The sequence below is a fragment of the Vicugna pacos genome, unplaced genomic scaffold (assembly GCF_048564905.1).
Source record: "Vicugna pacos unplaced genomic scaffold, VicPac4 SAC-SAT, whole genome shotgun sequence".
NCBI classification, from domain to species: domain Eukaryota; kingdom Metazoa; phylum Chordata; class Mammalia; order Artiodactyla; family Camelidae; genus Vicugna; species Vicugna pacos.
In genome coordinates, this window is record NW_027328721.1 from 17,834,544 (window position 1) to 17,849,200 (window position 14,657).

Sequence of the window (14,657 nt, forward strand, 5' to 3'; positions counted from 1 at the left end):
TGGGTCATCTACTTTGCTTTATGTATTTTGTCTCCCCCAAGCAGAATGTAAGTTTCCAGAGGGTAGGGGCTTTATGTCCTGTTCACTTATGTCAATCCCTGTCACAGTAGGTGCTCAGTAAATGTCTGCTGCTGAATAAAGGCAGTTTTCAAAACAGTTCACCTATTCAGAAACTAAGGCCACAAATGTATTCAGCATTCAAAAAACAAAAAACAAACAAACAACAACAACAAAACACCCAGCAAGCACACACACAGAAATAAGAAGACTATTGTACTATTCAACGTTATTGCAACAGCTAACATTTACTGGGCACTAACTCTGAGCAGACACTGTGATATATTATCTCAATCCTCTTAGCTGCCCTGTGACAGAGGTAGGTAGTATTCTTATGATCCCAGGTTTACAGGTTAACACAGAGAATAAATAACCTGCCCAAGGTCACAAAGCAGCACAGCTGGAGAAAGCTGGGTCTGTCAACTCCAAGGCTTGCCTCTCAAATACTATGTCACATGCACAGAACTACAAGTATCCTTCTTAGGCAAGGCTAGGGAAAAGTGGCCAATGAGGAAAGAAAACAGCAAAACAAAGCAAAATAGAAACTCCAATGTAGTCAAAAACCATTGGTCCACCCCTCTCCTATAGCAGCTGCTGTAGAATCTCCCTGCCTGGGTACCCTGACTGACCCATGCCCAGCACAACTTCAGTGGTTTAAACAATCCAGATGCTGAAAAGCAGGAACTAGAATCAAGCATCTAATCAACATTTCAAAGAGCGGTAGATAACAAGTGGTAATGCCCCAGGGCCACAGCCCGAAGAAATGACAGCTGTGAACTCAGACTAAGGCTGACCTCAGACCTTCCCAAGCCCTTCTCTCCGTGTCTGCCTCTTCCCTCCCTCCTGTGCCCTGCGTGTCTCTCCCCACCTCTGCACGTCCCCTCTCCCACTAAATGGCCTTCACAAACACTCTGAAAATTTTTGTTTCCTGCTCTAAATTTCTCATCTAGTAAGTTAAATTTGTAATATTTCTCTAATGAAAAGAAGTCTACTTGTAGACAGGTAGAAAAATGTTCTCTGCATGTTGCAGCATCAGTCCAAAGGGCACATTATCAAATTCACACAGTAGTCACTAAAGAGACCACCAATCAAACAAATTAAAACTGACATCCCACATATATATTTATGTAGCCTTCTGGTGTTACACACATGGTAACTACACAGGAGGAAATTAAACCCACTAGACAGACTCTGCTCTTCTCCCTTCAGTCCAGTAACACATCCATGACTGCAAAGTTCTGAAAATCTCTACAATGGAAAGAAGTGTAACTCCAGAAGCATGATTGCAATCGTTACCAACAAGCAAAAATATTTAAAATATTGAATTTGCTTAAAAAATTAGAATATTCATTAAATTAACTACTTAGAGATGCACTAATACATAAGCTAATTTAACTTCTGCATTTACACCAAAATCTAAAGCAAATGTGCCTTAAAAGCAGTCCGAGAGTAAGCCAGAAAGAGAAAGAAAAATACCATATGAGATCTCTCATATGTGGAATCTTAAAAAACAAACAAAGTATAAATACAGAACAGAAATAGACTCATAGACATAGAATACAAACTTGTGGTGGTCAAAGGGGTGGGGGGTGGGAAGGGATAGATGGGATTTCAAAATTGTAGAATAGATAAACAAGATTATACTGTGTAGCACAGGGAAATATATACAATATCTTATGGTAACTCACAGAGAAAAAAATGTGACAATGAACGTATATATGTCCATGTATAACTGAAAAAGTGTGCCCTACACTGGAATTTGACACAACATTGTAAAATGATTATAAATCAATAAAAAATGAAAAATGTTTAAAAAAAAAGCAGTCAGGGAATGAGGACAAGAGTTGGCAAGATAAAAAGTACTAAGAAACATATCTCAATCTTTTCTTTCTGCCTTTGGATTTTTTTCATACACTTGTCTTAAATATAGAACTCTATTAAATAAACAGACTATGAAAGCAAATTCATATTGCTCTCAAAGTAGAAATACTTCCCAAATACAAAAAAAAAAAAAACAAGAAGCATTTATTTCTTGAATTTGACAGCTGAACACTGATTATGCCAAATCTAAGGAAGGAAAGGAAAATTATTTCTGAAAACGGATCCTGTATTTAATAAATATTAAGCATGAAAAGGGAATGTCCACCCCACCTTCACATCATTTTAGGAAAAGGAGAAAATCAAACTTCAGTTACAACAAAACCACCTGAATAAAATTCCATCAATCATAGTTTGAGATGTAATGATACAAATTAAACTTATTAAACTTCTTCCTGTATTTTTTTAAGCTTTTCATTTCAAAGCATTAAACCAAAGGATGTTTAAAAAAATAGATATTTCCAAACGGACAATTTAAACCAAAGTCACTTTCAGAGCTAATCAATGAATTCATCAAAAACATTCTTTCTGATCTAAGCACTACGGAGGTCTTTGGAGATGAATTCAAACTCTAATTATGTTCAAATTAGTCTTTCTTTTCTGTAAATAATAAGCACAGTAGTTCTGTCATTTCTCTACTTTTTAAGATTTTTAAATAATATGTTAATGAATCACACACTAGTACAGATGCTTTTGAAAACACTGTAGAATTATTTCAGTTTTATTTGTCAAACTCCAGGGCTGAGTTTAAGTGTTGGGCAACATAAAGCCTGACTTTAGCCTTCTGTCTGCTTCGCACTGTAAAAGACCTTTAACTCACGTTAATAGTGCGGGGCCACACTGTCCTATGTGGCGCTGGGAGAGTTCTGCATGTGCTTTATATTATCTCATTTAGTCCTAACAGCCCTGGGAAGGACATGGTTTTCCATCCACATGTGATGAGGCCCATAGCGAAAAAGGGTAAGTAACTCATTCCAGGCCACATAGCTAAGAATGACACTGCCTTACTAATGAATCTTCTGCCTCCACAGTGTGAATATATTTTATGAGGGAAATGAGAAGTGAACCAGCAACACGGTGCTGGCTCCAGATACGCATAGTGCTTCCAAACATGAGATTGTTGCAAATTACCCACTACTACTAGTGAGGCAAGTCCTTCTCAGACATAGAGGATGTCATGCAAAGGTCTATTATTAGACCCTTAACCAACCTAAAAAGCATGACATTTTAAAAGCCTCATAAGATACATACATTCTTCCAAAAACAAACCAGCAATGTGTCTTGCTACTTCATATTTGGCCCAAAATATTGATGCATTCAATGTATTATCCTAGGGTGATCATCTCAGAGGAAAGGCTAAGTGACAGAAAAATATTCTGCACCATTAATACTCCCTAAGTTCATAGCCATCATGCAGAAAGAAGCATCCAGCATGACTCAGGCTCCCACAGACACAATCTCAGCACGTGCTGCCTCCTGCCTGAAGCCACCCAGGTCTCCATTAGCCAACCTTCAGCTGGAAAAAGAGGGGGCAGAGGCCACACAGCAAAGCAACAGACACTTCATGCTATCTGACTGATCTGCCAGCTGTCCCTAAGGTGATGGGGGAAAAGCAAAATATAAGATACTCAAGCAGTAAGGACTCTTGTGCATTTGTATTATTTTTCAAAAGTCTGCATTGCAGGATAGCACAACACAAACATAGGATCTTGTATTTACTTGTATCAACTTACAAGTTTAGAGAAATCAATTGTTACTCAAAACTTTTTAAGGGAATATTTTAGAAAAACTGTCATACATTGGTCTGTCTCTCAGTATCCAGATCAAGGACAGATGTTCCCTCAAATAATTCATAAATTCTAAAGGTAGAATAGGAGGAAATTTTAAATATACTTGTGGGTAAAAGTATACTTATTAGAAAATATATATCCCATAGTGTTCAGGAAATGTCATGTTGATTAAGGAAATACACTCTAAACACATATGAAAGGGAGCATGAGAATGTGCCCAGGAGGGGTCAGAAGAAAGCAAGGAAAACCTACAACTACATGAAGGAATAAGACAGGCTGGTTTTCTGCTTAGTGGGAAAAAGTCTCAAAGGAGAAAGGTTGAACAGCAAGAGTTCATTATTTGAAAACAACTTTACTCATCTGTTTGTAATGAAAATTCAACTACACTAAAAAGGAAAAATAAACCAATGCTCCACTCTTTTCCCTGGTCCACTGAATGTGTCAACAATACGGAACATTTCTATTTGGGATATTTGCAGATATGAGAGGAACACCTTGTGTCTTTTAAATTGCCACCCATCCTTAAGCCTGAGAATGACAAATTACGTAAAAAGACAAAAAAATTAATAAATAAATAAAAGAAAGTATTCAAAGACAGCAAGGAAAGAATCATCTCCTAATGAATGGGAAAGTAACTTTACAGTGACCTTCTTTCTAAAAGGTATACTAAAAATGTCGGTTTATATAAAACTGTCAGGCACCTTTCTTAAAGGAAGAGGAATTGAAGTATCTATTACATGTGTAGAAATACTATGTAAAGTAAAAGCAGGCTTGACACGAACTAAAAAGTGTCACTATTGGAAGAGTAATCCTTTCCCCTAAGGGAAACTGGGGAACCCAAAGATAAATAAGATTTATGAAACCAGGCAAAAATATACCATCATCCAACGTAGCTATTTGTTGACATATGAAACAAGTGCTGTGGTGCTAGCTATGATGTAAAATTGACCAAAGTGAATTATTCTTTCTAAACAACACTTGTGAGATAGAGTCACTTAGGAAATAATTGGCCCCGTGCTGCCGTCACCCCAGGCTGCGGAAGCGCTCTAACGCGCACGCGCACGCACACACGCTGTGCGGGGCGCCTAGGAAACAACAGCCGCCAGTAGCAGGACCAGACGGCAGAGCGGGACTCTGCACACTGCGCTGGGCGCTGCAGGAGGTCAAGGCTCTAAGACGCTTAAGTATCAAACCTCAGTGTTCTTACAGTTAGACGAATACTTCCATCTGGTTCAAACAGACCATAAGCACTTCTAATTTCACATCTAAAGTAAGTGCTTTACAACTTATTTTCAGAATCTTTCATAATTATACCCAGAAGTTTCTTCAGATCCTCCAAAGACACTTCTGGCCATGATGCACAGCCATTATATCACTATGTAGTACCTTATATATTATGGTATCTTTGAACAAGAAATGCAAGTGTCCCTACTTTTTGGCTGCATCCCTTCATAGATGTCATTGCCCCTGTTCCTCAGTCCATTGTTTTCATTACTATGGAGGCAAAAGTAACTTGAACAGTAGACTCTGCAGAATCATTTTAAGAAAGCCCCCAAGGAACACATCTCACTTAGAAAACAGAGGCCACCTGAAATATCCAATCTCAGCTTTGCAGTAGAGGGATTCTCAGACTGCATGCAGGTGGACTTGGCAGTTGTCTACATCAGGGGTCCTTAAACTATAAGCCAAACCCATCCTGCCTCCAGTTTTTATGCATAAGGTTTTATTAGAACACAGTCACCTTCATTCACCTACAGAATGTCTGTGGCTGTATTTGCACTACAAGAGCAGAACTGAATCATCGTGACAGGACCATGTGGTCCACAAAATTTAAATATTTACTAACTGGTCCATCACCAAAAAAAAAGAAACAAACAAACAAAAAAAGTTAGCCAATCCCTCCACTACACAACGAGATGTCAGAGGCAGCACAAGAATTCTCCAAGTACCATCTCCAATGTACACACACTGGGCTGCTGCTAGCCTAGGTGTGGGCTGCTAGCTCATCTGGTGTCAAGCACACAAACACAAATGCACACTCCTAAGTCTTTTTAATCATCTCATATCCATCCCAAAGTTGCCAGGGCAAAGCACATGACGTTACCATTTCCAACTACCAGAGTCCCACCCTTCCCACTGCCTTTACTAGTAAATTATGTTAACCCAAAAAGACTGCCCTTTAAAGTTCATCAAACCATGATTTCACTTGCATAAAAATGTTGTGGAAGATAGAGGATGAGGAGGGAAGGTGCCCATATGGCATCTGTTCCAGAACCACCTTACATCTAGCTCCCCATCTAAATAGATCTTACCTGGAAGTTCTGCCATTGGAACAGTCACTCCTAAGAAAAGGCCAAAGAAGCTACAAAGGAGGTGGTGAATTCAAACTAAGAAACACAAGACTACAAAGGAGGTGGTGAATTCAAACTAAGGAACACAAGATAGTGTGGCTATAGAGATTCCCTACCTCACAATCCTCAATCCTTGTTGGCATCAACAGTAAATTCCATGCTTCACAATGAAAATTTTTAAATTGTTTTAAATTTTTAAAAAATCAGTCTTCCAGCATCTTATGCTTCAAAAATGTAAGGAGTTTTTAAGTGTCAAGTTGGTTTTATTTGTTAGTTTTTTAATAAAAAGATTTTTTAAAGGCATTTTCAGCAATGCTATGCCAGCAAAGGGCTGTCCCGTCCACTGTATGGGACACAAATACACACACCACCTGCCAGCAGGAGAAGCAGCCTTCTTTGCCAGCTATTTTAGCCCCACTTCATCATGTTGGGGACAAAACTCAGTATGATAATGAAAGGCAAATTTTAAAAACATGAATTTGGTGAAACAGATCTGTCCTTTATGTATAAGTTCCTTAACAGTGAAACCCTACATATTCTTTTGAACTTAACCTCAAGAGACATACATACCCTACAAAAAGCTTGCCAGGAGTTTCAAAAAAATCATGTGTCCTGAGACTGGCTGTTCCCCCTTTTCCACTTCAAGTTTTACTCACTTTAGAAATATCTATTTTAGGGAGAGGCTCATCCATCTCTATTCTTACTGTACCTTTGCTAACTTTAACAGATTCTCCTCTCCCAAGTAAAAATACCCATTTGTCAGCTCTTTGCTCTCCATCAGCACTCTTGAGAAACTTTAATACTTTGATAATGACTTCCAATTCTACATTTTCAGCATATTGCTCATTATTTTACTGTCTTGAGATTTCATCAGTATCCAACTTCAACTCGAAAATTTATTGTCCAAAACAAAGTCCACTGCCCCATTTCTGAATTACTTTGTATCAGAAACCACTAGCACCATGCTAATATATTGGAAACACCTTTTTCACTCCTCCATCTGTATTGCTCTTCAGTGACCATGGTATAAAAATGTTGGCTCCCTAGAAAAACAAAATCCTAATCCAAGTATAATGCCTTGGTTTAAAATACAATTTCTCTATGGTTTAAAGCTACCCTTTCAGGAACATTGTTCTCAACTGATTCTTTGAGCTGTAAACACATACCCACACAAGCACAAACTGACCCTAAGCTACTCAACAACTTCCCTGTGATTTCCCATCAACCATCTTCCTAATTACCTCTGCTCCCCACATCCTCCAGCTCCAAAAGTCTTCAACACTATCTCCAGCTGCTCTTTTCTTCTACTGGCTCAGACACTCCAATATGTTCTGTGTAGTCCAATATCAACATTTCCCCAATGAAAAATGTACAAACACACTTACATCTATAATATACCAAAAACTTTCTGGCATATAGTGGTCATAGATTAAAAACTGGTTCATTTCCCTTTCCCTACAGTTTTGTGCAATCTGTGTATCATTGTCTCTGCCATTCATAAGTAAAAGCATCTCAAAAGCGGGGCCCCCAATTAATTTGTTGTTTCTTTGCTCCTAAATAAATACACAATAAAGCACTGACATGAGTTTTAACCAATCTATAGTAAAAGCAATAAAAGTCTTAAATTTACTAAGAAACTCTGATGGAGTATAATTTACACTGAAACTATTTTGTTGGTTTGTCCTCCCTTCCTACCCCCGAAAAGCAGCCTATGCAGGACTAGATGTCTCTTCATATCTTTGTGAAACATGGGATACATGACTTTCCCATGGTCACAAAATAACAGGTCCAGCAACAGTTGTCTTTGATCTCACATCTAACATTACATCCATTACACAATAATTTAATGTCAGCATCTATTTAAAATAGACAGAATTTAAGGTTCATAACAAAGGCATAACAAGAACAAGGCATATAAAGAAGAATAAAACAGCTGGAGAAGTTCCAGGGGAGGGCAAAGTGATTGCAAAACAGACAAAAACAGTCAGGAACAATGATGGTAAAGAGGAATACTGAAAATCTACAAAACCAGGAAAAGATGAACTCCAGCTCATTTTAGCATTTCTCAAAACACACGCTCAGGACTTGTCCTGGAACTTTAAAGAGACAGGTTTTGGATAAATAAATGAATTACTAATAAAAACGAGGGCTAAAAAACTTGTAGAATTTGTCACTTTAGAAGAAAAAAGTACAGGCTAAAAAGTGTTTGAGGAAGTTTTAAATAAGTTTGATCAAGGTCCTGAATGGAAAAGTTGACACAGATGACTCAGGCTTACATTCACTCCACAGAGCCTCTCTCAGCAGTGGCTTCAGAACGAAGCCCACACAGCTCTCCGGGGGCCTGCGATCCTCAGTTTGGTACTGTCTGCTTTGTTATGTAAAATTCCACCTATGCCTAACACTTAAAGTCTACGTAAACATACAAAATATTCATTATCTTCCTCCTCTTTAATTTTGCACTCTGAGAGGATACTTAATATACAAATCAAAGATTCTATAGGCTTCTCCTTTAAAGTAACAAAAAGGGATAAAAAAATCATCCTCATTTAATAGAGAAGACAACTGAAATAAGTCACAAGTCATTCCACCAATTAAAAAATGCTGTCGATTAGGACATATACAACTCAGGGAAAAAACAAATTTTGGCTAAGGAAAAATGAAATACGTTTTTAATAAACTGGTTAAAGTACAAAATGCTCTCCCCCAAATCAGTTATGATTCCTAAGAACCCCAAGTTTCCTGAGTAACTGATCTCGGTTACCACGTCCTGCTGATACGCAGGAACTGCACCCAGGAAATGAGAAGGTAAAAAGCTCCTGTACTGAAATGAAAACTCTCAAGGAAGACTGCAGAATAGAAAATAAATTTTACATTCAGGGCCTCACAGAGTCAGAGGCTTCCATTTGGGAACCCAAATAGGAGTTGCCCAGAAACAAAACCTACAGCGCTGTTTCCCACCCGATGTACCAGGAAAAGCTACATACACAGAGATGTCCTCTGTGCGCACATATGCTCTGGCTTCCTCAGTTTCCTTTTACCAATTAATGGCCAGAAACATGCAAGGGTCCACTCTGCAGAAAGACAGAACTCCTCAAAAAGAAACCTGCAGGCTTGCGTATCACACGCACAGAGAACTAAAAGGTTACAAGACACAGGACTGCCTGATGCCTTCTGCCCGCAGTGAGGACTCAGACACCCCGCTCATCTGTATGCTCCCAACACTCCAGGAAAACATCGGCAAAACACCGCAGGACGCACGGGCACCCTCCCCCTTCCCCCAACTCCCCTTCCCAGAGCCACTCACACTTTACAGAAGAGCCAGAGCGCTGAAAGTGGGCTGGTTCCCTTCCTCCTCGGGATGGAGGCGGCAGCTGCGGCAGGGCCTGCGCCTTACTGAGGAATAAGCGGGGCTGGTGCCGCTAAGCTGGGCAGCCACTCAGGTCTTTTCAACACCGACAGAGCAAAGGAGGCAGCGGCCCCAATTCCCTCCTCTTCTCTTTCTGGGCCTCTTCAGGCTGGGTCTTCTGCCGGTCCTGGTCCACTTGTCCCTGGACAGTCAGGTTTGGGATGCTCTGTACTTTGATTTTAATAAAGTTCCCTCTGGGCAAAGGCTGCAGTCGGCCCTCCAGGTCCCCCAAAACCCGCCGCCCTCGGGGCTGGGGTGGGGGTGGGGCCCTAAGACCTCCTCCCGGAGTCCTGCCGAGGAGCCAGGGTCCAGTGACTGGTTAAGGGATAAAACCCCCAAGGGGGCAGAGGGGAGGGGGAGAGAAGGAAAGAATGGCGGCACCGGTCCTGCTGATCCCGTTTCCCAGGCCACTACTTCATATTGGTGTCCCCGCCCACACCCCTGGCTGGGGGGTGGTGGCCGAACTTGGGGTCCCAGCTCATATACTCAGTGTCGAGATGCTATAGACGCAGGAGGATGGCGGAGATGGCACCGAGGTGGGGGATCCAGCCAGCTCCGCTCGGCGCCGACCCGGCTTCCGGCTCCCATAGGTGTCGCTGAGGCTGGGACCCCCTCCCTCCACCTTGGGGGTCCCTTGCCCCACGCCCCAGGATGAGACAGAGGCTCTGGCCCCTTCTCAGCGCCCTCTCACTGCGGAGCCGCTGACGAGCCCCGCCCGAGGTAGGTAGCCGCCTCCCGGCCCCCGGCCGCCGGCTCGGGCTCCGACGTGTGCAGCTGTCGCTGCCGGCGGGGAGGGGATGGGGAGACGGGATACCGTGGCTCCCGCTGGCCCCAGGTAGGGCACGGGTCTCGGCTGGGCCAGTGCACAGGGGCTGGGTCCCTCGGGTGCTCCCTTGCTCTCATGCTGCGGTGGTGGCAGCAGCTCCAGAATCTCAACTCGCAGTCTTGCTCACTCAGTGCCTGGGTCTGGCCTCATTCCAGAAAGAAGGGCGGAAGGAAAGCGGTGCAGACTGATGACACTTATAAGGACACTAATCCCATTCAGGAGGGCTCCACCTTCACGACCTCATCTAATCCTAATCACCTTCCGAAGGCCTCACCTCTTAGTACCTCTGAGCATCTCATAAGGAGGAAAAGGAAGGGGGTGGAGGGGCAGAATCGAATTTCAACGTGTGAACATTTAATCCATAATGCTCTTAAAGATGTTTTTCTTAAGAAGCCCATCTACCCTAGAGATGAAATGCCAGTGTCATAAACCACAGAAATTTCTACCATAGTTTTTGTTTTAAATAGCAATTTAAAACAAATTTGGTATGCAATTATTGGTAACATGTAGAATTTTCCTTTTGGCTTCTTAAAGTTTAAAACTTCTAGCTATGTAATTCCAGGATCATTTTTAATAAATGAATTTGTGATCTCTAGATGACTGGGTTTTAATTTGTTACATTATCATCGCAAAACACATCATATTAGTGACATTTTAAGCTCTTTTTTTAGACCCATGTGTAAGAATGATTAATTTCCCTTTTAAAACCACAAATTATTTTTTATTTAGTTTAAAACAATCTGAAACTTACAGAAAACTGCAACTAGAGTGTAAAGAACTTTTTTTTAATCTTGAACTCCCATTTGGGATTAAGTTACCAACCTGACTGTAGTTCCCTGAGGCAGCTCCAACCCTAGCTCCCTTTCTCAGAGGTGGAAAGTGTGGAGACTTGGACTATACCTGGCCCGATCTGCACAATAACTCCTCCCCCACCCCACAACCCCCATCATCTGCATTTCTGTTGTTCTGGGTGGGGGCAGTTAAGGTCTTGGCCCCAAATTCTGGGCCAAAGGCAGAACTCATGCAAACTGTCCCCTGCCCCAGGAAGTGTAGTTTCTCAAGGCGGTGGGAGGAAAAAGGCACACCCGCAGCAGAGCAGGGGCAGCAGAGGGGAATGACCCCAAATTTAAAGCCCTGAGGAGCGGGTCTGAGGACAGTCTCAGCCCTGCTGTCCCAAACATGAAACGAGCATCCAGGACTCACCTACCTTTGCCTCTGAATTTCGTGCTTTCCCAGAAGGTCTAAGGGGTGGACTTCAGCCCCCAGGCTGTCACATGACCCACTATGGTCACGTGATTCACGGACACCGGGGACAGTGGTTAGTGTCTTTTCACCTCTCTGAGCACAGGTTGGAGTGGCTGTTGTTTCCCAGGATGACCTGTTGGGTAGGAGCAGTCACCACTGCCCTGGTGGAGGCTCCGTGGCCTTCTCCTCTGTGCTCCTGGGAGCAGCGCAGTGACAACAAGGTCACCAGAGCCTAAGCAGGAGTGACAGGTGTGGTGGGCCCACCCATGGCTTCCTGGGAAGTGCAGGTTAGCTCCCTTAAACCTTGTATTTCCTCACTACTCATCTCCTCTCTCTAACCTTCTCCTCTAATGTCCTTTCAGCTTTCTGCTTTACAAGGGGAAGCCTGGGGAAAAAAAAATAACTTATTGGATGGTTTCCAATTTGCACTTTCCATGTGTAAAGCCCAGTGTGGGCTTTGTGAGAGAAAAGCAAACCTGTGAGAAAGAACTCTGTTGTTATGATAAGGGACTGTGATCCACCATCTAGTGGACAAAAAATTGAAAATACACAAGCAGGTTTTCCTTTTCCCTTGTCTAGAAAAACAAGTGTCCCAGAAGCGCACAGCCTAGACCTAGGCTCCAGCCTTTGGCAGTGAGTAACTAAAAGCTATGACTGGAGCCCAGACTAGGTCCTTACCTCCTGGATGCGCTTCCTGGCCCTTCTGCTGCAGCTCGCTAAGGGTTCATAATACTCCCGGTCGTGGGTTTCCGTGAAGAATTCTTGGGAGAGGATCTTCCAGCCACAGGTGTCCAGGTCGTGGCCCAAGTAGACCTGAATTCGGTGATGGTAGGTAGTTAGATAGAAATGAGCATTGGGCAGGGGGAGAGGAAGGGGGAAGGAACAATCCAGGAAATAACAGTATGTATGCATTCAGGATTAGGGTTTCCAGAAATTTTTACTTTCTCTAAATGAGGGCCAGCAAAAGAAGCCAGTTAAAATCAAAATGCTGCGGCTGCATATAAGACAAGGACCCGGCATAACTTCAATCAATGCTCATTGTAATGTAATTAACATTACAGTCTGAGCCCCCTCCCATTGGTTTCTCTATGTGCTTCATGGGTAAAAACCTGCCCAAAAGGGGATGGGCATGCCAGAGCACAAGGAACCTGAGCTGTCAACCAGAGCATAAGGAACTTGAGTTGTCAATCAGCTTGTTCACTCAAAGAACCTGAGCCATTAATCAATCAATCAATCACACACACACACACACACACACACAATGCCCCTAGGCCAGGATACAAGACAGAAAATCAAAGGAGCAGCGCCATTTTTCCCCTCTTGGATTGGCCAGCTCCCAATTCTTGGGAATGTACTATTTTTTACTACCTTTTTATTTTACTAATAAAAATCTGACTTATATCACACTTTCTTTCTCTCGTTAAAAATTCTTTCTTTGAGGGGTGACTAAGAAACTAGGTAATTCTTATTTCCCTTTTCCCAGTAACAGTAACAGTGGCGATCTCCTGCTCAGTCACCTCCGGGACGCCCCCAAAGAGCACTGTCCACATGCCCAAGATCTCCTCGAGGAATACCAGCAAGCACGGCTCCAGCTGCGAGTTCACGGGGCTTGGCTGCTGGTGCACTGAGCGCAGATCTTGGAAGAAGTGCCCAGCCCAGCTTCACGCCTTGGCGGGGACTCCAGCTCCACGGCGGGCGTCCACTGCTTCGTGACCGAGAGTCCCAGGTATGCCGTATCCGCCTCATCCTCCCTCACCATTTCTAGCACCTCAATCTAGGTGACCATCCTGCAGGCGCTCACTACACGCACTGAGGACACCTGGGCTTCCATAGGCGCCAAGAGGGCTTCCACAGCGGCACATCACTACCTGCAGATGTGCTCAGGATCGGGCTGGACTTGGCCCACACCAGGATCCAGTGAGGACTTCCCACCTCTTTTCCAGACAAACTTCAGGGCAGCAGGTCCCCTCAAAGGCTGCACATGCTCCATGGAGAGCTACCCTCCGTCCAGGACGGGAGGCTCTGGGCCCAGGGCTTCTGCCCTGAGTCACTGAGGCAGTGGCCTCAGGCCAACCCCTGCCTGCTGGGCTATACAGCCTGCAGGTCCTGTTGGACATGGGTGTGCCAGGCTTGGCGCCCCATCCCGCACCCACCTGACCGCTGGTGCCGCTCCTCTGCCTCTGGGCCATCCGGTTGTAGCAGGTTATGGCAAAACTGCCCTCAATCTCATTCCAGGAGATGATGAAGATGAACTTGTGCTTCTTCCGCTTGTAGAACACATGCAGCCGCCAGGCCACTCAGTCCAACTGGAGTCTCTCCTTGAGCGCCAAAAACATGGTGGCTCCAGAGCCAGGCCCCGGGGAAGGGGTCACCAGCCCTGCCCGCCAACGGACTCAGCCGCTGTCTATGCCGTGCCAACAGCACCCCCGCCCCCCACCGCTCACCCTCGCCAGGCGCCTTCAGCCATCCTAAAACGCTGGGGGTCTCTGCCTGCTTGCTCGCCCGCCTCTCTGCCCTCCGACCGCCCCCAACCCTTTGTGGCACAGCTCGCGGGAAAGAGAACACGCCCCCAGGAGCTCGTAGTTCACACGGTCACGTGCGAGGGTATCTGTTTACAAGCCCCGAGCTGCCGCAGCGCCTGGCGCCCGCGCTAGCCACCCCCTGGGGCGAGGCCACGGTGCTGCACCTGTGGGGCTCTGGAGGTGAGGCGCGGTTCCGTGGGACCAGGCAGGTGGTCGGGAACCGTGTGTGTGTCTCCAACGCTGGTACCAAGGCCGATCTCCCCGCCCCACCTCCTCCTCTTCCCGGCAGCCGGGAGCTGGCTTGAAGGAGGGTCGTGTCTCCTAAACTTTGTGCCTCAGTATTGTCACAATGTCGCCAGTCGGCTGCTGACTTAGGCTCCACTGGGACGTAAACACAGACACTTGGCGCACTCCAGTGACGCGGTAGCGGCGGCAGCGCGCGCAGCCGCCCGCGCCCGTTGGCCCCGCCCCCAGCACCCCCGCCCCGCCCTCTGGCTGCTGCGAGCCCCTCCCTTCTTCCTTCCGCAGAGCCGCCTGCGGGCTGGAGCCGCCGATTGGCCGGCGGTGAGAGTGGCAGGTGCG

At 44.6% G+C, this 14,657-nt stretch overlaps 1 protein-coding gene across 7 annotated transcripts in view; it reads right to left on the reverse strand.

Annotated features, from left to right (window-relative positions):
• The window catches only part of LOC140685391 (junction-mediating and -regulatory protein-like), a 68,398-nt gene extending 54,023 nt beyond the window's left edge, over positions 1-14,375 (reverse strand). For 5 of the 7 annotated variants that reach the window (XM_072956910.1, XM_072956907.1, XM_072956905.1 and 2 more), the window contains exons 1-3: positions 13,707-13,965; positions 12,232-12,366; positions 9,381-9,624 (exon numbers count right to left, since the gene is read on the reverse strand). In XM_072956910.1, the coding sequence (XP_072813011.1) occupies positions 9,523-9,624; positions 12,232-12,366; positions 13,707-13,742 (273 nt within the window). In that variant the 5' untranslated portion in view covers positions 13,743-13,965 and the 3' untranslated portion in view covers positions 9,381-9,522. Of the gene's footprint in view, positions 1-9,380; positions 9,625-12,231; positions 12,367-13,706; positions 13,966-13,997; positions 14,112-14,239 lie in introns of those variants that run through there. The other 2 variants (XM_072956906.1, XM_072956908.1) reach the window with 2 other exon arrangements.
• Between the last annotated feature and the right edge of the window lie 282 nt (positions 14,376-14,657).